The 27085-nt window shown below is 36.7% G+C and overlaps 1 protein-coding gene across 1 annotated transcript; it reads right to left on the reverse strand.

The window, feature by feature from the left end:
* Positions 1-2922: 2922 nt before the first annotated feature.
* On the reverse strand, positions 2923-22236 carry LOC5578253 (zinc finger protein 157). The gene is made up of 5 exons (XM_021841795.1): positions 21775-22236; positions 18702-19062; positions 13282-14549; positions 3263-3404; positions 2923-3203 (listed from the first exon to the last, which is right to left on the reverse strand). Exons 1-5 carry the CDS (start codon positions 22062-22064, stop codon positions 3012-3014), a joined length of 2253 nt encoding a protein of 750 aa, XP_021697487.1. The 5' UTR covers positions 22065-22236; the 3' UTR covers positions 2923-3011.
* Positions 22237-27085: the final 4849 nt, after the last annotated feature.

Consider the following 27085-nt stretch of genomic DNA (forward strand, 5'->3'; position numbering starts at 1 on the left):
GCTAGGAGAAGCAGTTTGCCTAGGCTACTTCTGCTACACGTGTTGTGCTATATGCACTGGTCCCTTCCCGAAGAAATACCGTAAGGTGGTTCCGGGGAGATGAGGGTCTGAGTCCAAGGGTCATGTCGATGCACTGTTCACCACTTGAGCAATTCTAAATGAATTGCTCATGCACAGTGCATAGGCTGGTTTTAGCGGGTCGTCGTTGGTGCGTCATCCCCGCATTCCCTGAGTTATCTTCTCAGGGGATCTGTTTGCAGATTTCCCCCTTGTAAAAAACAAAAAAAAAAAAAAAAGCCGCGGACTCTAATCGCTCGATTAAGGAAGGCCCCTTTTGTGTACATGTTATTTCTAGGGAAAAATCGTTTGGTATTTCTCGTCAAGGGAATCCTTATGATCCGAATCCAGCTTGGGGCTTTAGGCCGGTTTCCTCCTGAAATCAAGCAATGGGTCCCTGGTCAAAAGAAATCTGAGCAATTCTCGCTGAAACCAGGCCGCCATCGGCACCCATCGTTAGAATTCCAATTTTATGTCTCTGATCGCTAGCTTTCGATAAAACTTAAGGGTGGTCCTTTTTGTTTTCTCAAATTGGTGGACCCCTCGTACGCCAGCTAGCTAAACAGTTTGCAAAAAAGCCAATTTTTTGATAAATCTTTGGTATTTCTTCACGTGATATGTCTCATATTTCCCTTGGAACACATACCAAACTTAATGGCATCGTATAGAGAAAGGATATAGCTTTCATTTGAAGTTAAAAAAAATCCGGCGGCCATTTTGAATTTGGCCGCCATCTTGAATTTTGTTAGAAAAATCGTTTTTTCACCATTAGCGCACCGCTCGTTTTGAATTCTGAGATCACCATCAGAAAGCTGAGGAAAAATTGCGTAAGATAGGCTACAGAAACTAGGTGTGCAATGGTATTTACCCTATGAAATGAACGATTTTCTAAAACATGTTCCACGATTTTGACGTATATGGCGAGTGCAATCAATGCAAACATCATTTTTGGTACAACAAAGACACAAGTTTTCAATAGTTGGTGTATTTTTCGAGTCAGATGAAGAATAGGAGTATTATTTTGAGTGAAAAAATCTGGCGGCCATCTTGGATTTTGACGCCATCTTGGTTTTAAGTAGTAGAATGAGTTTTCACCTTGATAACACTCAACATGTTGAATTTTAATGCCACCGTTACACTTACTATTCTTCTTGTTCTTCTTTTTCCTGACGATACGTCCCTACTAGAATAGAGCCAGCCCCTAAGCTTCAAAAATAAATTAACAAGTAGAATTTTTTAACGCTTATTTGCCACCTGAATGATTGTTCTGCATATCTGCGAGTTGAAAAATAGCATTAATTCTTTCATTTATTTGGTCTAAAACCATTGATAGAAATGAACAATCTGTTGAACAGCTAAAATAAGATAAGAAATAAAGAATCTGTTTGTTTTTTAACGGAGATCTTTAATTAATTAAACATGAAGAGCGCTGAGATGGTAAAAAATCATTCTACTGCTAAAAGCTAATATGGCGTCGAAATCCAAGATGGCCACCAGATTTTCCAAACTCAAAATGATTCACCTGAGTTTCGGCATTACGTCCACATTAGAACAAAGCCTGCTTCTCACCTTTCAATTTCGCTATTTTTCACATGCATGTTGGGTGTTAGTAAAAACAATACTTTATGATTCAGAAAATCAAGGATTTTTTTTGCTTAAAAATTTAAGATTTCCATTCTAAATTAATGCACTTTTGGAAATGTTTTACGTTAAAACTACAGATATTACCACAAAACTTACTAATGTCCCAACGCACAATTTATAAACTTCATTCGATGACAAAAAAGCATATGGTAAAAAAAAATTTGTTTATTTCAATCAATGTTTTTGGACGATTTTTATTCATTAAATTTATTTATTCATAATAACTGAATTCAAAGATATGTCGAAGAAATATTCTGTTATTAAAAATCGTATTATAAAAGAAAATTCCTATTTAATAACCTGTATTTATAACTAATAAAGCTGAGTATCAGGCTCGGTTCCACTAGGGACGTAACGTCAGGAAAATGAAGAATAATAAGAAAAAGAGTATACGTAACCTTGTTTTTATTGGTAACCTCTAAATTCGACATGCTGAGTGCTATCAAGGTGAAAAATTCATTCTACTAGTCAAAATCAAGATGGCGTCAAAATCCAAGATGGCCGCCAGATTTTATCACTCTAAATAATACTCCTATTCTTCATCTGACTCGAAAAATACACCAACTATTGAAAACTTGTATCTTTGTTGTACAAAAAATGATGTTTGCATTGATTGCACTCGCCATATACGTCAAAATCGTGGAACATGTTTTAGAAAATCGTTCATTTCATAGGGTAAATACAATTGCACACCTAGTTTCTGTAGCCTATCTTACGCAATTTTTCCTCAGCTTTCTGATGGTGATCTCAGAATTCAAAACGAGCGGTGCGCTAATGGTGAAAAAACGATTTTTCTAACAAAATTCAAGATGGCCGCCGGATTTTTTTTTAACTTCAAATGAAAGCTATATCCTTTCACTATACGATGCCATTAAGTTTGGTATGTGTTCCAAGGGAAATATGAGACATATCACATGAAGAAATACCCAAGATTTATCAAAAAATGGGCTTTTTTGCAAACTGTTTAGCTAGCAGGCGTACGAGGGGTCCACCAATTTGAGAAAACAAAAAGGACCACCCTTAAGTTTTATCGAAAGCTAGCGATCAGTGACATAAAATTGGAATTCTAACGATGGGTGCCGATGGCGGCCTGGTTTCAGCGAGAATTGCTCATCTTACATACGTGACATAAAATTAGCTCGTCTCGACTGATTCCATGCGTAGAATAAGGTTGAATATAATGGATTTCGAATGTATTCCTCAAGAATCCGACCACAGAACTCATCATCCTAATTTGTAATATCATGAATCACTAAAGGGCTTACGGACATATTCATTGTCTGAGAACTTTAACTTAACAACAAATTTATTCACTGGACTTCAACTTCATGTTCAATAACCTCATCTAGTTCCATCAGGATTTCTGCTGCCATGGTCCCCTCCGCTTCCGCATTGTCTTTCGCGCCTTGCTCTTCGTTGAACGTACAGATTTCCATGTGCTGCTTCTTCTGCGTTCGGGTGGCAAAAATTTTCTCACACTTGGGGCACGACTCGATACGTTTCTGAAAGAAAAAATATTTGTTAGCGAAGAAAAATTACTAGCAACTAAAATATCAATTACCCTTTTAGCTCTCATTTGACCCATCAGGAGTCCCGGAACAGGTTTCACCCGTACGTTCGTTTTGATACCATGCTTCGTAAGCATGTGCTTATTATAGATGTAATGGTAGCGTAAATCTCGTCCACAGCAAACGTAATCATCTCTGGAAAATAGGAAAATAACATAGGATGGTTGATAAAAACAATTTATTGAATAGTTTGGAGATGTTTCGCGAAAAAAGATAAGTAAGTGCTTTATAAGATAAGTAAGAGCACTTATCATTCAACACTTAGGTTAACCCTTTTTTCACACGACTTCAATCGACTATTTTTTTTACGAGAAATGCGTTTTTATAAGAATTACTTGGACAAACAATGTTGCAAATGAGCTGAAGTGATCAAGAAGGAAATTTTCTGACCGATAAAACGGCGGGGGCTGCCAGGTGGAAGGAGCATTTTCAGCAACTGTTGAACGGTGAAAAAGTAAACTGAAGAACTGCAAGGCTACTGGGAAGGACGAGATCCCGGTCGAGCTTCTCAAGTGAACAGCTTTACCAGTCGATCCATCGAGTACTTCTGAAAGTATGGGAGGAAGAAGAAAGGAGGAGTCCTTCATCGGTGAATACCAAGCTTGACCGCTCAACAACAAACCAGATGTTTACCTTGTGAATGATCCTAGATAAATTCCAGGAGTATAACTTGTAGACTCATCATCTGTTGATTGATTGTAAGGCGGCGTACGATTCAGCGAAAAGAAATGCGCGGTGGTAGATAATGTCTGAACATGATTTTCTAGCAAAACTAATTAGGCAGATAGTGCTACGCTATACGGCATTTTCGTCGTATAAATTTCAGTTTTGAACAGAAACACTGTTGTTAAAGTTTCGGAAACCGTTTCCGTATGAAAACAACAAACAAAATATCTCATTTGATCTTGTTGCTGGAAAGAGAAGGGTACAAGAGCTTTATATGACGCAAGTGGCAGTACAGTCCAATTTAATTTCCGAAGGGCGTATAAAAGGAATTGCTCCTGTACTAATTCTATGCGTTCTTCATGTATGACATGGTACGGGTTCCATACTAGGTGGCAGTATTCCAGAATTGGGTTTATACATATGTAATATACAATAGTTTAGTCACAGACAAACATACGTCACACTCCACTAGCGCAACCAGGATTTGGCTCTAGGGGGAGCTTGGTAAACTTTATGGTCATTTTTTATGAAAAGGAAAAAATCGGTCCTCATATATGCCATTTATCTAATGTTGTTTTCAATTTTTTCAAAGATGAGATTGATCTTCAGGATGAGCCAAGAAATAGTTGGGATTTCCATTGGTCATATGCCTTATGAACTGATCAAATTATGACTCCATTGGGCACTTCACCATTTGGGGGATGGGATCAGAAGTTTTAAGGCCGTCATACTGCCGTGAATCGCAAATCAGTCCCATCTGCATTTTCTTCAAAATTGAGTTGAGTTCAATTTTCAACATATCTTCCAATGCTCTTTTAGTAGCCCTAATGAGATAATAAAATTTATTCGGAAAATGTAGGAAAAACAGCAAGTCAAATTGTCCCATAATGAAAAGTAATCGCATATCAGTCCCACTACAGATTTCCGCACCGTGTAACACAAAAATGAACCACGTTTTGATCATTTTAAAATTTTCCCCAGAAAGATATCGTAGTGAAAAGCATTAAGTTTCATTAAGATTTGAACATGTTCCAATTCTCTATAATTTTTTAAATATTCGTATGGAAAACGAGTTTGAAAACTTCACACTCTATTTTCTCAATGCCTACTTTTTACAGATGGGACTGACTTGCGATTCACGGCAGCATAGGCCTTAAAACTTATGATTACATTATTTTAAGGCCGAAGTAGGCCGTCATTGAAATTTGTACGCGTCGTTGATGATTGTTGCAAATTCATCTCACGATTTCGAATCCAAGGAAATCTGTTGGTTTTGCACTGACGCACCGGAAAAAGTGTCAGCATACTCTATGCATTTTAGTGCGTACAGTGATACTTTTTCAAGTCAACATAAACTATCAATTGACTATTAATCTTAAGACTGAGTTTTATCACTTTGAAATGCAAGCTGAAGAGTCATCATTGTTGCCAAAACGAAAATTAGCCTCAAGCGTCCTTTTTAGTCATGCTATTCTGATTATTCCTGTTTTTTACGTAAGATTAGAGTCTTAAATGTCAATTGTCGTCAAGTCTTGACAAAATTAGGCTGTTTAGTAGTAGTTCTAGTTCATTTTGTTTTTTTTTTTTGTTGTTGAAAGTATTTATTGGTCATTCCGTTCATATATCCTTAAAGAAATGAGTCACTTTCATTGTCTGTTCAACAATTTCTCGAAACTAGCAAGTGTACCCTAATGATCGATCTCTCGTAGTCATTACTACAGTAACCCCACGCAGTTGAATCACCCACAATTTATGAATCAGCTGATTTTAGAAGACAAAATTATTATCAAACTTATCACAAAACATCACAGAATATTTTTTACTGATAAGCAACACATAGTGTTCAGCCATTTCAAGGCTTTTTATCTCAGTAAAAAAGCTCTTGATCGCGGTATGAATTAACAATATTACTAAATTCTTTTTGTAGCTATTTGGGCCTTTTTTATTGGCCAACTTTGTAAGCCGTGTGTCTATTGACGGTTAGCTAGAAACGACGTTTTAAAGTTTGTTCCGAAGATTTTTTGTGAGAGATTAAGCCCCAGACAACATTTACAGATTCAATAAACATAGCTATGAGAGATAAATGCGTATTTATACGGTTTGGCTAAGATTTTTGATTAAAATACTTGATCAATAAATTGTGGGAAATATACACACCAGTCACAGTTTATGAATCAACGTTCAAACTACTGGTGCTTTTTTTTTAAATGATTCTTAGTTTCAAATAATTTCCAATGTAAAATTTTGTTACGGGAGAGCAAAAGTACGATTTTTTTTTGTGGAAAAGGAATCTGAACATACAAATGAATTTCCATGATTTTCGAAGAACCAAATTTTTATGAAAGAAGCTATTTAGAGGGTTCATAGTCATATATGGCTATAAAAATTGTGGACGTTGTTTATGTAAGGCCTCAAAGATTATTATATTGAATAATTTTTAGTCAGAGGCAGTGTGCTAATAAACATATGAACTATATAGCATTTAATTGCAAAATAATTGAAAGTAAATAACTTCACATTGATTCATATTTGTGGACAACTTTTTTGCCGATTCATAAATTGTGGTTTAAGATAACGTTCAAATAAGTAAAAATTTCAAATGTTTTCAAAAATTTTAATAACAATATTGTGCATGAACTGCACGTATATACCCCACTTTACCATTCGGAATTGATTTCATTGAAAAATATTGTTTATTTTACTCTCTATAATGTTTCAAATTTAAGCCGAGCCTTAAATGATTCATAACTGTGGGACCAGTGTATAATGAATATTGAAGAGTAACCCTTAGGCTTCTATTACATACTTAAACAGACCTTCTGAGTTCGGTAACTTTTTTCACCGATTTGAATCTGTGAAAAAATAAAATACAAATGTATCGGTGAATAACAGCACATTCATCGAAAACTGCAAATAAAATTGCTGACAGTCAGTGATTCTATCTAGATTTGACGATTACGGTAAACATTTTTACTGACAAATCGGTAAATAATTCGAACCACCGATGTCGGTAAAATGTAAAGCTGACTGTTCGATAAACACAGCCCTGCATCACTGAACTCGGTGACGTAGCAGCACGAACTGTCAAATCCGCGGCTGTGAATCTTGTCGTGGGAAAATCGCCATTGTTAGTTTCAAAAATCCTTCGGTTCAAACGGTTTAGAAGAAGATGCTACTCTGAATAATCCCATGGCTCGCTTCGTGAGACGGGTACAGGTATAACCGATCTGAACTCCAATATGCTCTATATTAATAGTAATATATTTTAGCCCGAAGACAACTTTCATCAGGACGGAGAAAGCATCCCACAAAAAAAAGTTATTTTTATACTGTTCATACAACATATGTTTCTAAAAATGGTTTTGGCTTAGTTTTGTAACAAAAACTACCCAAAAACATGATTTTTTAAAGAATTTCTTTGGATTATTTATGTTTTTTCACCAAATGTTACATTTTTCCTATAAAACTTGTGTTTATAAAGCATTTTGTTTTAATTACGAGTTGAATAGTGCATATATTTTTTTAACATAACATATTATTGTTTCAAAATTATTTAAAAATTGTTGACAAGTCCTTTTTAAAGGTTTATCAAATGAGGAAAACTAGTTTCAGCTTTAAAAGTGTTGTTTAACTGACAAAAATTAAAAAAAAAAACTGACGTTTTTCGTTAAGAAATCATGGTTTTGTGTAGTTTTCGTTGAATAACTTGGTCAAATCATTTTTTTTTAGTGAAATGTGTCGAATGAAAAGTATGAAATTAATTAAGTAAGCTTCAAAACCATGCAAAAAGATTTGGAATCGGTTGAGTAGGGGGAAGTCCTCTATGGCCGGACAGCCTCTATGCCCGGACAGTTTGAATTTTCCAAACACTAATAAAGATATTAAGATTTTAGTAGTCCAGGATTATACCAAAACACATGTTTGCAGTGTATACAAACGATGACGTTTTCATGTCCAAACGTAAACAAACAGTAGTTGTTAAAAGTTTCACTCTGATACAATCTACCAAAAAATGTGAAACGATACAATTTCATACAAGTATAGCCACTAATGTTTCTTATAATTTAAGCTAAACTGTCTCCACACGTTGACTTCAGTAAGTTTTGCAGCAATCACAAAGCAAAATTTATTAGAAAATGTAGAATTTCAAAGAAAAGCAACCTTTTTTGTAAACCATTGCATCTATGGCCGGAAACCTCTTGTCCTCTATGACCGGACAGTGAAAATGTTAACCTAGTAACCGGGATCTAATCTATAATTTGCTTTTTCATAAATGTAGGGTACAAAAAACAAACAGCAACAAAAATAAAGCATAAACAACAAAACTTTCGCTGTTGGAGGCCTTATCTTCTTCTTCTTTTTGGCATTAACGTCCCCACTGGGACAGAGCCGACTTCTCAGCTTAGTGTTCTTATGAGCACTTCCACAGTTATTAACTGAGAGCTTTCTTTGCCAAAAGTTGCCATTTTTGCATTTGTATATCGTGTGGCAGGTACGATGATACTCTATGCCCAGGGAAGTCAAGGAAATTTCCATTACGAAAAGATCCTGGACCGACCGGGAATCGAACCCAGACACCTTCAGCATGGCTTTGCTTTGTAGCCGCGGACTCTAACCACTCGGCTAAGGAAGGCCCCCTTATAAAGTCTTGTAAACATGATGCTTATAAGGCTAATGAGTGCACGAGAAGCAGCCACAAGATATGATGTACAGTGATCTCTCCACAACTCGATAATGAAGGGACCATCGAGTTAGGGAGATATCGTGTTATAGAATACTAAACCAGTGTAAATATGCGATTCAAGGGACCATCGAGGTAGCCATGAACACCAAATTTTACTCTGGTTCTCTAACAGGATATTGAGATACGGAGATCAAGTAAGGGAGAATTGACTGTACCTAAGAGCACACTTCAACCTTCGAGCTGACAAATAAATTGTGAAGAACTATAAACGCGTTGAATTCCCGAAGACATTTTCATCTGAATACGAGCAACCGCTAATGCAACATAGACTATGACATATGGCGAATCGATCTTTGGCGCTGAATAAGAGGAGTTTATGGAACTGACCTATGATTTCGCTAATGTGCTTCATACGCTATACATCATGCAAAGATTGAACCCACAAAGCATGTGCTGACATACGAAGCACCCCTTGGATTTTCTGTGGGTTTGGTGAAAACTTTGAGGGTGAAAATTATAGTGTCCGAGCATAGAAGACATAGTGTCCGGCCATAGAGGACACATTTCAGTGCACACCATTTTTGATACATAATGTAATCCATCATAAAAATGAATTGTGCAGATTAATTTTTGTTCTCATGTGAGTTTTTACTTAAAATAATGTGAATATTTTATACTGTACAAAAATTAACGGTAAAACTAATATAGATTTTGAAATATTACCAAAAAACAAAAAGTGTCCGGGCATAGAAGACTTCCCCCTATTCATGAAGTTATTGTCAAACAAAGATATTATTTTAGTAACTACTTTTTATTGAAACCAGACATCATGTATACGAGCTTCATATCAAGAGCTTGAGATCAGCTTGCCATGAGCGCACAAAATATCCGCGCGCTTGAGCACGTGCTATAGTGAGACACATTTTTTAGAATTCATGTACTGCCCATAAAAGCATAACGGTCCCATATTGATTTTCGAACCAACACCTCTTTTCATCGCAACATTCATGTTTTAATATACACTTAACCACGCATATGAAAATTTATACACTTTGTTTGATAATGTTGTGGCAAAAGATGAAGTTGGTACAGTCCCATATTGAAAAATAAAGGCATAAAAGTCTCTATATGAACTTTGAACCCCAATAGCAGTTGCAAAACTGGAATTATGTTCAACTTTATATGTTTTACTTATCAATATTAGAAAAATGAATATTCTGTAGGGTGGAGCTAGATGAATATTGCATTCCAAAATTTACTAGAAAATTATAAACATTTGTATGAAAATGAAAATTTCAAACTTTGAGCGCTGTTTTCTCAATGCCTACTAATTCCATATGGGACAGTTATGCCTTTATAGGCAGTGTAGCAATGTACAAGCTCAAACGATCACATCTGCACTGGCTCATGCGTCGTCTCATGAGAAAATCTCAATGTGACAGTGCATTTGAGACTCGCAGGCGAAGGTTCCAGAAGCAAGGGAAAGGATAAATGGATGAAACTGCCCGTAGGCAGTTTGAAAGGACTGATGCAGTTCAACGCGGTCGAGATTTTAGCATTTGAATTGAAAAACTTGTGCTGGCAACCGAAGAAGCATAGGCATAGACCGAAGCCGTTTCCTTCTGCGGGGTTATTGGACTAGGCAAACATAACTGCATAAAAGTACTCCTTGTAAGCGCATGTGACGAGCCTCACGAAATGTCTCATGAGACTCGCTCACTAAGATATATTTTGTACATATCTGCATCTCGTGTCTCACATAAACTGTGAGCTGCGATATGAAGTATCGCATGGCACACTAGCTCATTCAGGTATACATGCGAAATACGACACTCTGATTGAAACTAATTTTGATTTTACACAAATTTGATATTCTACAAAGTTTTCATAAATTTAGTTTTTAAGATAATGGTGCTGAAAGTTTCAAAATTGGTTAGAAATTACCGAAGTTTTGGTGACTTCACTGAAGGCCATTTTTTATAATTTGAAAATTTACCTTCAAGACGCTTGCCCCCCTCTAAATCTTAATATTTTAGGCTTAAACTTTGAGATTTCTCTTCTAATATGATTCGAATTCATAAGAGTACAAGAATTGTTGGTTTTGAGAGGTTTTGAAAAATAAGCCGCACCCTAATAAACAGTAGTGTGAGTAGCGAATAGGGGCATGCATGTAACCCATTCAAACGCAACTCTGAAATTCAAGAAATCCGATTATCGTGTTCCGAGGATTTTTCTTACAGAGCACAATATTATGAATCAACTAACCATTACGTCACGCTGCAACTTGTAGGCTGGATTCGCACTTGCTGCAAGACCATGACATGGCATTACAGCCGAAATGCTGCCATAGTGAGATTGAATACAAAAAATATTCGATAAAATAAATTAAGACGAAATTAGGCAGCGTCTATTTATGACAACGTTAAAATGTACAATGTTTGACCATTCCCCCCTCCGCAACGGTCTTTGCATGAAAAAAAAAAAATAAATTTTGTGTTTGAGCCTACTCCCCCTACCCCTAGAGCGTTACGTAATTTGTGGACGGTGCCTTATAGTCTGCACAAATTTAGTGGCGTTGTGTATTCAATTTGACTCTCTGCTATTCTATTTATAACTGCAATTCTGTTCTCAGTGTAGTCTGTATTTTTCTGCATTGACCCTTTTAACGAGTAGAACATAATGAGTGACATTTAATTTCAGGATTTGTCAAATACGAAATGTTACCAATACATAAACTAGTTTTTGCGCAGTTTTGGATTGCCGAAGTGAACATTTTTGTTGCCGACAATAGTAATTGCATTACCGATAAAAGAACAAGTGCCTCGTGAGTTTGGTGAGGTAAAATAGAAGATTAAGAGAAAAAAACAATGTTTTGTGTATAATAATCAGTGCTTGAAAAGTTCGCATTACGATGCTGCTCACGAGTGAATACCAACCCATAACAAACATCACAGACTCGGGATCTGGCTAGGTGTGAGTAAGCCCGCACCCGTCTGCTCGGGAGAACATGTCAAAAGAAGTAGCAACAAGCTCGCGAGCGTGGTGTGATTTATTATGGTTTTGACAGACAAATTAATTGTATAACCATCATATCGATAGTAAACTACTAGTTTTAAGTCAAAAGCCCTTGAAAACCATAAATCTCGGAGGGTAAGCAGCTTTTTTTCCAAAAGCACAATATGACTCTGAGCAGCTCCGAACACGTTCGCGAATCACTTTTTGCTTCAGTTACTCGGGAGTCGACAGATGCGAGTAAGCCAGCGCTCTGCCGCTCGGGAGCGTTTGGTTTTGTTTTTGTTCCAGTTCAGATGAAGCGTTCGCCACTTTCCATCACTGGTCACGATACAAGAGATCGAAACGTTGGGTTTATTTATGCTTCATACCTTACAACTGTAATTTCGAGTTCACTAACGTGATTACTATAATAAAGTTCATTTGATATAATCTGAGGGTTTTGATCTTAAAGTCGAACATAACAATTCTTTCCCCTTTAGTGAACAAATATCGAACGATTTAACAATCTTGATTTTTTTAAATAGGGGAACTTACGTATTGTCGGCAGCCTAAGCAGATGAACTTTTAAGAGGGCAATTTAAAGCAACAATAGAGCACAACAATTAGCAGCAGACACCTTAACTACACCTGAGAACTCTTCATTTGTTAATTATTAATAATAATTAACAAATGAAGAGTTCTCAGGTGTAGTTAAGGTGTCTGCTGCTAATTGTTGTGCTCTATTGTTGCTTTAAATTGCCCTCTTAAAAGTTCATCTGCTTAGGCTGCCGACAATACGTAAGTTCCCCTATTTAAAAAAATCAAGATTGTTAAATCGTTCGATATTTGTTCACTAAAGGGGAAAGAATTGTTATGTTCGACTTTAAGATCAAAACCCTCAGATTATATCAAATGAACTTTATTATAGTAATCACGTTAGTGAACTCGAAATTACAGATGTAAGGTATGAAGCATAAATAAACCCAACGTTTCGATCTCTTGTATCGTGACTTTAAATCGAGTTGGACGTTTTTATTTAAACCTCTCCAAATATTAGTTACCGGATTTAACAGCCATCAAGGTAACAAGTTAGATATTTCGTTTATCATATAAATGATGTTCACGTGGCCATTTTATATATTTCCTACCCCTGTAAGTTGTTCACATAGTATATGGACGATCCCTAGACGAGTTTGTAAAAGGTTGTCAAGCGAGCTTCGTGGACAGCCGATCGATAAAACGGACCAGATTTTTGCTGTACGTTAAATCTTTCAAAACTTCAGCGCGTATCAGGTCAGCCTAGTGGTAATGCCCGGGACTACAAAGCGGTTCCTTATTTTACCATGGATTCAATAGATTTCACAATACAATTAATTTCAGTCTATACGAATGCGAGAATTGTTATTTTGACAAAGAAAACTCGAATAATAACTGTAAAAGTGATCGTTGAACACTAAACTGAGAAGCAGCATTTGTCCCAGTAGGGACTGTCGTCTACAGAGTTGTTTGTATTAGCTAGGTCCTTCGTTTGTCGTTATTCAAAATTATGGTGGTCCAAATGAAATGTAGCTCTATGATCGGTTCTAATGTCGTTGAAACACACATAACCGGAATACATGTTCACCATCCAGTGCGTTTTTAAAGAAACGCATATAGACCCATACCTACCTATAAGTGATACACGAATGATCCCCGATTTGATCCTTCGAATTGAACACTGCCAAACACGTTGCACACTCCAGCTCGTGCGGATTGTCGTGTCGGGCCCGATGACTGTCCAACTTCTCCCGACTGGAGAACGTTTGAACGCACACATCGCAAACGAATCGCCTTTGCACCCCATGGGCGCTTTCTATGTGATTGTTCAGCTTGTAGATACTTTGGTAGTTCGCAGTGCAGTAGCTACAGTTCATGCGAACCTTCTCGTGGACAACGCTAATGTGTTTCCTCATGAACTTTTCCGCCTTGAACTTCTTGTCGCAGATCGTGCAGGAAACGGCATAGACGGTACTATGAGTGAGTAGATGCTCGTCCCGAATCGATTTCCTGTGGAAGGACATCCCGCAAATTTCACAGGGGAAAACCTTCTTGGTCAGATGCCTCCACCGGATGTGGGTCCGCAAATCGCTTTTCGTGTTATGTCGCCGCTGGCAGTATGGGCACTCGTATTCCAGTTTCATCTGATGTCGGGCCATGTGCGTATTCAGGGCGTTTTGCGTGGCGCACCGCAATCCACAATTATCACAGATGAGCGACTTGTGCGCTATTGGCATGTGCCGTCTGTACTCTGCATTCGTGTTGAACACCTCCGTACAACCGGGTTCCTTGCAGGGGTACACCCGATCTTCTTGTTTCTGGTGCCTCTTCTGATGTGTCTGGAAGTTACGTTTGTAGAAGGTGGAATAGCGGCACTGGGGACACTGCAGCGCTTTGTCCAGCTTCTTTCCTCCGTATTTGGATTTAATAGGTGCTTTTATCTTCTTGAAAATTGGATAGTCATCGGAGCTGTCCGTCACCAGAAGATCGGGATTGTTGACCAGTTCGGTCAATTCAGCCAATGTACTTTCTTCGATGAACGTTACATCGGATTCCAACGGCAGTTCTGCCACATGTTCCGGTTCATTGTCCAATTCTTCCTCTTTAATGACAAGCCCCTCGAAGGATGCCAAATCATAGCGAGGAAACTCCCTCAGTAAATCAACGACGCTGTAGTTATCCTTCCTACATAGGTCCAGATCTTTGATCACCGTTCGTACCAGGTCGGGCTGGTTGTTGAAAAGATCTACGATCGGGCCGGAATCGCCGCGAATCTTCATTGCGGCTAGCGAATTCATGAGCAAATGGACGGCCGCTATCTTGCGCCGATATTTGGCGAAGAACTTCAGAATGTCCAGGCACTCCAGACAAACCGAGTTTGGCAGGAAATGTTGATTACTCTGAAGAGGATGAAATAACATATCTAGTTTGTATCCTTTACAGTAGGTTACTGGATGCCGATTTCAAAATTCTATGACTTCGCCATCGTAGGATCGATTTTTAAGAAAAAAAAAAACGCACTAACAATTTTTAATTCGTTGTTAGAGGTAGGCAGGACATTATTTAATATCGATTATACCTTTAAAAACAGATTTTATCAAAATGACCTTTATGAAGATGATTGAACTAAGCACCACTGTTCGTACGATAATCTGTTTTTATACTTGATATATTTACGAAAAATTATAAATTTGTTACTACTCTGAAAATTTTATACGATTTTGGATTTGAAAACATGTTTAGTAAAATTTTGTGTCTATTTTATTGAAATTTTTTTTCAAAGTTGTTTGTTCTTACATTATCGATGAGCGTTTTAAGTATTAACATGGGCATAGATGACCGTACAATTCGTAGTTGCTACTCCATCATTGACCAGAACCAACAAACAGAGCTTGGGAGTAGCCTACCATCTTAAATGTATAGTTTCGAGAATTCTAACATTACAAAATCAATAAACGGCGCTGGCCTCGTCCTTACGGTCTTCGGGTAAGGGAAGGAATTTTAGTGTGACATCCATTGTTACTAAGGACCGAGTATGGGATGGTACACAAATTATGTCACGCAAATTTCAACTTTTTCGACACCCCGCCTTGGTCACACTTTTTGTGTAAGTCGTCCGAAAATGTTGTAAAGCTTGTCACGCTTGGCTCGACCCTCTCCCCCCCCCTTGGAGCGTGACGTAATTTGTGCATGACCCCTAAACCTCTGCATCTTCATTGTTGTCACGGGAAGGATTCAGCTACAAAATCTAGATTTACCTTGATAAGTGATGAGACTCATGCAACCTAAATTGTAAAAATCATCTATTGACATTAATGAAGACTAAATATAAAATTTGTCGACACCTATGATGACGATCCATTCAAAGATTTCGTAAATAGAAAAACAGACAGTTTTTTTTATGTAACGGTCGTTAGGTAAGACGCCCTCATACGCCCAATCTACAAGCATCGACTGAAATGCGCCAATTCTCAGAATTCTGGCAAAATCTCAAATCTCTGAAAGCTGAAATAAATCCTATGGCACAAAGAAAGATAGCCCTTGATTTACTGAACAACTTTGCTGAAGACGCCATTTTTCTAAGTGATCAGGCTCCTGAGATAGGCAAAACAAAAGTTCCATATACACTAGAGCCGCCTGTTGGCAGAATCCTGAATCTGACCACCGCATGTCAGCCCTTGATCTCAACGTTGTCGAAGATGGTGTTTCTATATTTAATTGAACAACTAGATAACGCTAGTAACAAAAAAAACGCCGACTGCCGAAAGGTTAAATTTTGTCATTATTTTTTTTAATCATCGGCTATCCTTTCTGGATTTATCACCTTCATATAATTGACGCCAAGACCCATCAAAAAGTCCGTTGAAATTATTCCTTCTTTGAAAAATTTGCTGTTCTTTCGTGTTATATTGCTGCAACGATAGTTCCGAGCTCCTCTTATATTCTGGTTATTGACATTCGGGCTCATGGCATGGCAAATTTCTTGTAGATTTCAAGCAGGAATTTTCCTTAGTCACCATCAGGAATCACTCCAAAGATTCTTGCTTTGATTCCTTATGTAAGTCCTCCAAACCTTTTTTGAAATATTCCCCAAGAACTTAACAATGTTTTTCAGGGATGTCTTCCATCAATTGTTAGCAATATTTTGTTAGAAATTTTTGAAAAATCACTGAAAAAAAATACGGGAATTTACGTTGAATTTATTTACGAATTTGTTTTTGAAGAGCTGTTGTAGAAATCTTTGGAAGATCTAGTAGGTACCTAGATCTAAAGTAACTAGGTACTGGAAGATGGTTGGAAAAATCTCTAAAGGAAATCCTGGAATAGCATCTAAGGAAATTTTCAGAATTCTACCGGCAGAAATTACTGATGGTAGTTGCGTTGGATTTGCTGGATCAAATTCTAAAGAAACTCCTCTGACACAGCTGGTAGCGACTGGGGGTTTTTAAAAAAGTAACTCTAGATACCTCATACCTGGAAAAAGACCAGACTAGAATCAAGAAAACAAAATGAAAGTAAATAGGAGTCAGAAAATATGAGTTTTCATTAAGATTTCTACCAGACATTTCTCCATCAATATTTGTGTTTTTTTTTATTCCAAGCGGCATTACGACAAATATTACTGCGCAAATTTCTGAATGTGTTTTTACCTAGATTTTCTTTAAGACTCTCATCAGATCTAATAAAGGTGTTTGCTTACCCGAAGTTTTCTTCGAGAATTTCGTCAAGAGTATAACCAGTGTTTATGACTTTTAAAACGTTTACGAACTTTTCAAGGAATACAATTTTTATTCAGGATACCTTCAGAAAATAAAACAGTGCTTTTTCTTTTAAACTAAATTACCACCAAGAATCCATTCTGTAATTTCTCCAATGATTCTTCCAGAAAGAAAGGAGTCCTGAAGAAAATCCTAAGTCTTCCAGAAATTCATCCAGTGAATTTTCCATTTAATTTTCTGGGATTTCCAGCTTTCCGTTTAAGAGTTTTTCGAGAATTCAACCAGTAGTTTATCTAAAGGTATCCTCATAATATACTCCAGGGAGTCTCTCCCAGAAACCCTATGAGAAATTTCCAGAGCAAACTCTTTTTGGGATTTTTTTTTAATTATCAGTTTCGTAAGAATCGTAAGAGGAATTTTCGTTGGACATGGCAGTAGGAATATCCAAAAACTCAGCTATTGAACTCCTGGAGGAATTGCTGAAGGGTCTTCTAAAAAAATAAAAATAAGCAAACGAGTTCTGAAAAAAAAATCTGGAATAAACCTTTGTGGATTTTCTCGGAAGAACTTCTTCTTCTTCTTCTTGGCATTAACGTCCTCACTGGGACAGAGCCGGCTACTCAGCGTAGTGTTCTAAGAGCACTTTCACAGTTATTGACTGAGAGCTTTCTTTGCCTAAATTGTCATTTTTGCATTCGTATATCGTGGAGAAATTGATAAAACAAAATACTGGTAAAGAAATCTTGGGATAATTTGCAGAAATAAAATTGGGATACCTTGTAGAAATAAATGGAGGTACAGTCAAACTTTAAAGGGACAAAAACAGAGAAAATGCGATCCAAAGGATCATTGAGGTAGCCATGAAAACCAACTTTTACTATGGTTCTCAAACTCGATACATATTGAATTACAGAATATCGAGTAAGATAGAGTTGACTGTAATTAGCACTGGAGTGCTCAAGAATGTAGTAGAGCAAATTTAAGAGAAGTTTCTCTCAGCATCGCTGAAGGAATTCCTGTACGACTTCCTACAGATTTTCTGGTGGAATCCCTACAATAAAATATTTCAGAAGATATTTCGGAAGAAATTACTAGAATAATTCATAAAAACATTCTTCGAGGAATCTGTGAAGAAATTCCTGAAAAACTATGAAAAAGTTGCGTAAGAATCTGTAATAGTATCTCTGGAGTGAAGTGACTTAAAATATAATTTTGGAAAAAAAAATAATTCCAGCTCACCAACGACAATCAAGGCAGGCTTGAGGAAAAGCGCTGGTTTTCTTTTTATGTGCACCTTCGCTCTTTCTGGACAAACATGAGAAAATGGCCAAAGTGTTCTGTGCATTTTGTTATCATTTTTATTGGAAAAGAGTTAAAAGAAGCGTGTTTCAATACTTTATATTCAATAAAAGTAAAAAGGTGCTATTGTGGCATTGCTTTTGAATGTGTAGCGATTGATTTTCAACCGATTGTGGTCAACTTTGATGAAACGCAAAAATATGTTTTGGTGAATTACGCGCTTTTATCATGTTTGTCCACTACTTAAGATCAAGGCTCACAGTGACAGTTCGTGACAGCAAAATTTCGGCTCACCTTGACGTACATAAATTTTGTATTGGTTTCTCTCTCCCAGGAAGTGACCATTTAAAGTCAATACCGGAACGGATATCCGGTGACCATGTCCCCAGACAATTCATTTTTGATTTTTCCTGAACATTTCAGCAAATTCGACCAAACGATGGCAAAGCTATAGAATTTTAAATCTTGTATGTCGGCACCCAGTACTTTTAAGGGTATTACAATAATATATTGCAATATAGATCTTATTTCTACCTGGTCCAAAGTCACTTCCGCCGGCAGGATATCAACGATAAACCGACCTATGCTGATTCCATCCGAAAGGTAGTTAGTCGCATTGAGGGCAACCATAACCTGCTTCGGCGATTTTGGTGCCTTCAGACACAGTCGGCAAACGTGCGGAAACCTCTCCAGCCGGAACACGGTGGAGTCGTCTGACATGGGTTCGGCTGCATACTTCCTCATGCAACCCAGCGCTCCGTTTATGAGATTTCTCGTTTCCCTTTGCGCGGTTTTGGCACACTTTTTGGTGTTAATGTGCCCTGGGATGCTCTGCGGCATCTCCTCACACTGTATGAAGATGTTGTTTTTCTGTTGTTCAGTTGCACATCGCTTTCTGGAAATCGAAAGACGGAATATGACTCTGGCTCTCCTCGAACGGAATCACGATATGTCCAAAAGGGCTATTTATGAAACTTTGATGTACCTCAGATTTTTTTCACAGGAAGTTGCTCTTGAACTTATTCTATTAATAAGGGTATAAATACATTTTACATATTTGTTACATTTGGCTTGAATGCCTTCATTGTGATTTTTGGAATTTAAATTTTTATCTAGCATGAGCCCTAGATACTTAAATTCATCTGACCAAATTTTTGGAATGTCTCTCATCGTGAGAACATGTATACTTGAAGGTTTCAAATAAAGAGCTTAATGTGGGAATATTATTAGTTGAATTTTGGAAGCATTAGGAGAAATCTTCCATTTTTGCAAGAATAAAGAAAAATATTCAAACTCTTTTGTAACATACTACAGATGACACGCAGACTTCCTCCTTTGGCAGAGAGGCCTGTGTCATCCGCAAACAAGGATTTTTGACATCCCTGAGGTAACTCAGGTAAGTCAGATGTGAAAATATTGTATCATATTGGTTCCAAAATGCTGCCTTGAGGAACACCAGCTCTTACAGGAAGTCTTTCAGACCTGGAGTTCCGATAATTTACCTGAAATATACGATTTGACAGATAACTTTGAATTATTCCAATAATGTATGTTGGAAAATTAAAGTTTTTTAATTTTACAATCAAGCCTTCATGCCAAACACTGTCGAATGCTTTTTCTATGCCTAGAAGAGCAGGACCAGTAGAATAGCATTCAGGTTTGTTGTAACGAATCAAATATGTTACACGTAAAAGTTGATGAGTGGTCGAATGTCCATGGCGAAATCCGAACTGTTCATTGGCAAAAACTGAATTTTCATTGATGTGGACCATCATTCTGTTCAAAATGACCTTTTCAAAATGTATACTGATGGAGGAAAGCAAACTTATTGGACGATAGCTAGATGCTTCTGCAGGATTTTTGTCTGGTTTTAAAATTGGTACAACCTTAGCATTTTTCCATTTGTCAGGAAAATATGCAAAAGAAAACATTTGTTTAATACATCAACTAAGAATGGTAAGCTACTCTCTGAAGTTTCTTGATTAGGTTTTAAAGAATTCCATCATCGCCAGGAGCCTTCATTTTTAGAATAATAATTTTCACTTCTTCGAAATCAGTCTCCCAGGAATTTTCGAAAACGTTCTCTTGATTGAGAATGTTTTCGAAGTCCTGAGTAACTTAGGTTTCTATTGTACCAGAAAGTCCTAAATTAAAGTTGTGCGCACTTTCAAACTGCATAGCAAGTGTTTGAGCCCTTTTCGCAATTAGTTAGTAAGTAATAATTTGTTTTCCTCTTTCAATGCCACTATTGGCTTCTGAGGTTTTTTTCAAAATTTTAGATAATTTCCAAAAGGGCTTAGAGCAAAAGTTCAATTGAGAAATTTTATTTTCAAAATTTTTGTTTCTAAATTGTGATAATCGTTTTTTAATTTCTTTCTGCAAATCCAGGCATATAATTTTCATAGCAGGATAGCGAGTGCGTTGAAATTGCCTTCTTCTCACGTTTTAAGACGGATCAAAAGTTTGAGATCATCGTCTATAATCACGGCTTCAAATTTCACATTTTGGTATTGCAATGCCCCTGGCTTCAACAATGGAATTTGTTAAAGTTTCGACAGCATTGTCAATATCATGTTTTGTTAGTTAAGAAACGTTAACATCAAGATTACTATAGATGTATGTTTCATATTTATTCCAGTTGGCTCGAAAATAATTGAAAGTAGAGCTGATAAAATTGAGAATCACTTGATGGTATATTTGAAATGTAACAGGGACATGATCAGAATCAAAATCAGCATGAGTAATCAGTTGGCTACAATAGACGCGTTTCTAGAAGAGGAAAAACGTGTAGGGCTATCAGGGTATTGAATTGAGAAATATCCTGAAGAGCACTCATCAAATAAAATTCTGCCGTTGGAATTACTTTGAGAATTATTCCATGACCGATGTTTGGCATTAAAGTCACCAATGACAACAAATTTTGACTTATTCCGAGTCAATTTTCGCAAAACTTGCTGCCTTGAGCATTGAAAATGTTGGAGTGCAGATACATCACACACCCTGCAGCGGAGATGTCTTGGGCAAGAATTGTAGAGGTAGTTGAAATGATTGTAAATATGAATACCCAGACATGAAATAAAAGAGAGGAGCTGGCTAATAGCGATATCAGTCAGTAGCCTGCGGTGTAGTAGGAATAGCCTTGTGTAGTCATAGTTATTACAACAGAAAAGACAAATAGACAGCTATGAAAGTATATTTACCAAGCTGTGTTTCAACAGAAACACCTAAAGTTTCAAAAACTTTAGTTTCAAATGACGAAAAAAAGTTGATGTTGATGCTCCATCCAGTCGATCTTCTCGATAAACAAAAAAGTGTGAATCTCTTTTGAGTTTGGATTCAGGTTTCAAATAAGTTTTAATAATAACTGCTAAATGTATGTTAAGTGCTGTTAGAAAATAAAACAGCTCCTCTTACTATTCGAAGAACGAACATTCCAATTTAAAATATTTAAATTATTATTTGGATCCATTAGAGAAACGTAATCCAATAACAATTTGATTAGTAAATTTATCCTTGTTTCTAATGATTATGAGCAACTGCCTGTGCAAGACAATTTAAAGTACATCGTCCTTTGAACATATCCTACGGAACCACAACCGATTCTTACCCCTTTTCCACAGCAGCGGCCCCGAACAACGATGGCACCGCCGTATCGTTCAGCCGATTCCGACACTTGTGGAAGTGAAAATCACTCTCCGGAAAGTGGTTCGAACACAGCCTCGCGCTCTTGAAGTTTATGGTGTCCGCGTCGAGCACTCTGTTCTCGCCCCTGGAAATGGCTTCGACCCACACCATTCGCCGTTCCAAGTCCATGGGGAACCGATGGCGCGAATATTCCGGCTTGACGTTCCTTTTTCCGTGGAAATCACTTGGGCAACCGAGTGCGAAGCACTTCATGGTCACAACGCGGTTTTCTCGGTACTTTTAAAACTGAATGACCACAGAATAGACGGAAGAAATGCTTCCGGCCGCGGCCAATTTTTCAATCACTCGTTTTCGCAAACCAAAACAAAACAACACTCTGATGCGACGGATGCGACGTCCCACCAGACGACGACAACGACGTCGACGACGCCGGCCGACGCTGACTGACAGATGGCTTGCACATCGGAAACAAGAGCTGTGATGTTAAAGTCACCAAAATAGCTTTGGTGAGCGAATTTGACGGATAGCGCCGACAATTTTTGTCGCATAGGATTAATCGAATGTAGTGCGGTTGTTGCACCATGGCCAGATTCATTTCCCGAGCGCGTGCACAGAAAGAAATAACAATTGTGATTAAAAAAAAAACAGTAGCGGAAAATCAACTGATGATCATTGTCGTTCTACTATTATCAAACATTTTAATAAAAATAAAATACTTTTAGAAGTGCGCAGCAATGCTAAATCGGTCTGATGTATTCTGCGCAGTTCATATGTATTTTCCACACGTTCTCCTATAATTTTTTTTAATCCACTTCGATACCGTCAATCCGCCCCCAAACTGGATGGCGTACACTCAGCTTAAGGTGATTATAAAACGAAGCCAAACAAGGGCACAAGACTGGAGAATCTGACAACAGTTTGCGTTGGAAACCAATCAATCTGCTTGCTTGCTGGTGGTGACTAATGGGATAAATTTTCAACGGTGAGAGCTGTTTGGTTCTCAAGTCTTGTGCTTTTGAAAATTTGAGGTGTGGCTTTGTTCTATAATCACCTTAACGCAATTTATAATTAAGTATTGAGTTGTAAATATTAGTTGTGTTGCTAGAGGACATCTTGAAAATTCACTGAGATTCTTTCAGAAACCCTTCTGAAATTATTATATATAGTTATTTCTTTGATCGCTCTGATTTTTCCAATAACCTCCTTGAGACTTCCTATTGGACTATCCCAGAAACCCATCTTGGGTTATTATGGAAATCCTTTCAGGATTCTGCTGTAAAATTCTGGAATTCTGCCGTAAAATTCTGGAATTCTGCCGAAAATGATTTAATGATTGCTTTCCAGTGTAATGGAATCTATTTTAAAAATCTGGGTTCGGGGATTCTCACAAAATTTCTCGGGATTTCTTCTGGAAATATAAACGAAATTATTATTTAAATTCTGATATTTTCCTCGTAATTCTTCAGTATTTCTTCCGTGAAACTCTTTGAAAGTTCTTCAAAATCCCTTTGAGATTCTTTCCGAAAAATGTCTTAGATTATACCTATTATTCTAGAATACTCTCGGAAAGACGCCTGAGACTATAATCAAAAAAATCTATTATTTCACTTCACTTTCTTCCGTGCAAATTCTTGGGATTCTTTCGGAAATTCCTCTGGAATTCTTTTGTAAATCCCAATGGAATTCTCCCAGAAATCCCTGTGGAATACTTCCGAAAATCCTGCTAAGAATCTTCCAGATGACGGAGATTTTTTTAAATCTTTATTTATGGAAATCATCCGAAAATTCCTCTGTAATTGTTTGTAAATCCTCCTTATAAATCCTTCTTATATTCTTACAGATTTATTGCTATTGATTTTATTGTTTCTGCCTGAGATAATTTTGTATATCCAGAATTATTCCAAAAATTCCTTCGTGATTCTTTAGAATTTTTTTCTAAGATATTTTGAGAAAAAAAAACTCTGTGATTCTTCTGGAAATTCATAAGGAAGTGTTTTTGATTTTTTTCGTGATTTATCATTGATTTTCCTTGAAAATTTTCTTAAATCCTTGGCAGAATTTTCTGAAAATCCCTCTTGACTTCAAATGGAAATCCTCCAAGAAAACTACCGGACAGTCACTGGGACTTTAAAAAAATACCTATGAGATTCTTTGATTACTGATTTCTTTTTCTGAGCATCTTTTGAAAGTGACTTTTAAATGGTTCTGGAAATTCAATTTGAAATTATTCCGTAAATCTTTCTGGAGCTCTTCTGGACATCGTAATTATTCTGGAAAATATTCATGAAATCGTCTGGATGTCTGTGACTTTTCATTGAATCTTCAGGGGTTCTTGCGAAATAACTTCTGGGATTCTTTTAGATATCACTGTAAAAAACATTCAAAATCCATTCGAAATTCTCCTGAGATTGTTTCAGGAATTTACGAGAATCCTTAAAATAATTCCTTTAGAAATCTCCCTGATAATATTTTAGTGATTTCTCTGTGGTTCTTCTGTAAATCGACCTGGGATTCTTCCGGAAATCCTCCTTTAATTCCAAAGCAATTTCCAGAAGAATTTTCAGAAGGATATTTTTAAGAATCCTGTATATTTTTCCCTAAGAATCTCAATGTATTTAAACAAAATACCAGGACAATTTACGGTTCAATCCCACAAAAACTTCCGGTGGAATTCTTGAATGCTTATCATTCAAGCAGAATTCCAGTCGTATTTCCGGATGAATTTCGGCAGGTTTTACGGAAGAATCCCAGCAGAATTTCTTGAAAAATTCCAGTAAAATTTCTGGAAGAATCTTTGAAAGATGTTTTGAAGTCCTCCAGCAGGATAACAGAAAGAAATCTGGGGGTATTGTAGAAGAATTTCCGAAAGAATCCTAGAGAGATAGTCGAAATAATAACAGTTTTCTTGAAAAATTTAGGAAACTCCCAGAGTCTAGAGGTAATTCGGGAAGAATTTCTGCAAGAATCCTTAACAGAAGGATTTGAAGGATCCTCAGAAAGATTTTCGAAAGTATCCCAGAAGGCTTCCCAAAAGAATACTAGAAAGATATCTGGAAGATTTCCTACAGGATTTTTGGAAGAGTCCCAGACAAATTTCAAGAATACGGACGTAAAAATCTCAGTGGCATTTCTAGAATAATTTCAGAAAGATTTTCGGAAGCATCCTCGAAAGTATTCTAAAGGGATTCCGAAAGCATCTCAGGTGATTTCCGGAAGAATACCAGAGGTATTCTCATAATAATCCCAGAAGTATTTCCGGAAAAAGGCCAGAGTTATTTTCGGAGGAATTCTCGACGAATTTGTAGTAGAGTCGTAGTACATTTTTTGGCAAAATCCTCTAAAAAATATCCAGAAGAATTGCATCAGGATTTTTATTAGAATCTTCCATTGAATTTCCGAAAGAATCTTCGAGAATTTCGATTCGAATTTGATTTCCATTATTTGAATCACAAAGGATATCCGAAACAATCTCAGATATAGTACCGGAATGCTAACGATTTTTTTAGATGAGTTCAAAAGCGATATCTGTAAGTATGCTGTGATTTCCAGAAGAACTTAGAGAAAAATCAGAAATAATCTTTAGATTTCCAGAACAATCCCAGAGAGGTTTTAAAGGATTCATAAGTGATTTAAGGAAGAATCCCAGGAGGGAAACTCCATAGAATTCTGGAGTAATTTCTGGACCAATGTCTTTTTATATGCTGTATCAATATTTACAAGTAATTATAATAAACAAGTATTTATGGAACAATAACAATTTTAATTTATCGCTATAGTTGAACGACAATTTTAATTAGAATGTGCATCCACCACATCATCCCTCTCAGAAGGATTATGATTCTAAATATTTTTTTTTGCGGTGATTCAGAATTGTAATCACATACTAGTTTAATTGTATGTGGTGTCATTCAATATTTAAAATAAGATTCGTTAAGCCGAACATGTTGATCCTTCGACATGAACCAACGAGCATTGCTTGAAATAATGAGATGTTTTCGATTACTTTGATTACTGATTTCTTTTTTCTGAGGATCTTCTAAAAGTTACTTTCAAATGATTCCGAAAATCCCGTTCGAAATTATTCCATGAATCTTTCTGCAGTTCATCTGGACATCGGAATTATTCTGGAAAATATTCATGAAATCTTCTGGATGTCTGTGAATATCCTTTAAATCTTTCAGGGATTCTGGCGAAATAACTTCTGGGATTCTTTTGAATATCACTGTAGTTTGGATTTAGAATTCTCATGGGATTATTTCAGATATTAACGATAATCCTTCATACAGAAGAGATGTTTCTGTGAATCGCCTTGGAATTCTTCTGGAAATCCTTCTATAATCCCAAAACAATTCTCAGAAAATTTTTCAGAAGGATATTTTTAAGAATCTCAATGGAATTTCTGAAAAATACCAGAACGATTTACGGTTGAATCTCACGAAAACTTCCGGTGGAATTCTTGAATGATATCCGGAAGAATGACAGTCGTATTTTTGGATGAATCTTAGGAGGTTTTACAGCACAATCCCAGCAAAATTTATTGAAAAATTTAGAATAGAAAGATATCCGAAAAAAAACTCCAACAGGATTTTTGTACGAGTCCCAGGAGTATTTCAAAGATATTGGCGTAAAAATCTCAGTGGAATTTCTTGAAGAATTTCAGAAAGATTTCCGAAAGCATCTCTAGTCATTTTTGGAAGAATACCAGAGGCATTCTCATAAGAATACAAGAAGTATTTCCGGATAAAAATCTAGAGTTATTTTCGGAGGAATTCTCGAAGAATTTCTAGTAGAGTCGTACATTTTTTGATAAAATCCTCTTTAAATATCCAAATGGATTGCATCAGGATTTATGGTAAAATCTTCCATAGTATTGCGAAAACAATTTTCAAGAATTTCAAAGAATTTAATTTCCTGGATTTCAAAAGTAATCCTTAAGGAGATAAACGCAAAATCACATACAGAGTTCTGCAAAAAAATCCAAAAAGATGTCCAGAATAATCGCAATGGGATATCCGAAAGAATCTCAGAAGTAATATCGGAATGGTAACGTTTTTTTTTTGGATGAATCCCAAAGCGATATCTGGAAAAAAATTCAGAAATAATCTCAAGATTTTCAGCAGAACAATCCCAGAGAGGATTTGAAGGATTCATGAATGATTTAAGGAAGAATCCCGGGAGACGCTCCCAAAGAATTCTAGAGTACTTTCTGGAACATTTTTTTTTTCATATGATTTATATATAAAAATACTTTGATTCAAATATATTTCTTGTGA

This window comes from Aedes aegypti, chromosome 2 (genome assembly GCF_002204515.2).
Source record: "Aedes aegypti strain LVP_AGWG chromosome 2, AaegL5.0 Primary Assembly, whole genome shotgun sequence".
NCBI lineage: Eukaryota > Metazoa > Arthropoda > Insecta > Diptera > Culicidae > Aedes > Aedes aegypti.

Bases quoted from the DNA above. Each gene is read 5' to 3' on its own strand.
- LOC5578253 (XM_021841795.1), bottom strand. From the start codon at position 22,064: ATGAAGTGCTTCGCACTCGGTTGCCCAAGTGATTTCCACGGAAAAAGG. The intron at 19,063-21,774 runs GTAAGAATCGGT...TTCGATTTCCAG, and splicing joins GCCGCTGCTGTGGAAAAGGG to AAAGCGATGTGCAACTGAAC. The intron at 14,550-18,701 runs GTAGAAATAAGA...CATCCTCTTCAG, and splicing joins CGGAAGTGACTTTGGACCAG to AGTAATCAACATTTCCTGCC.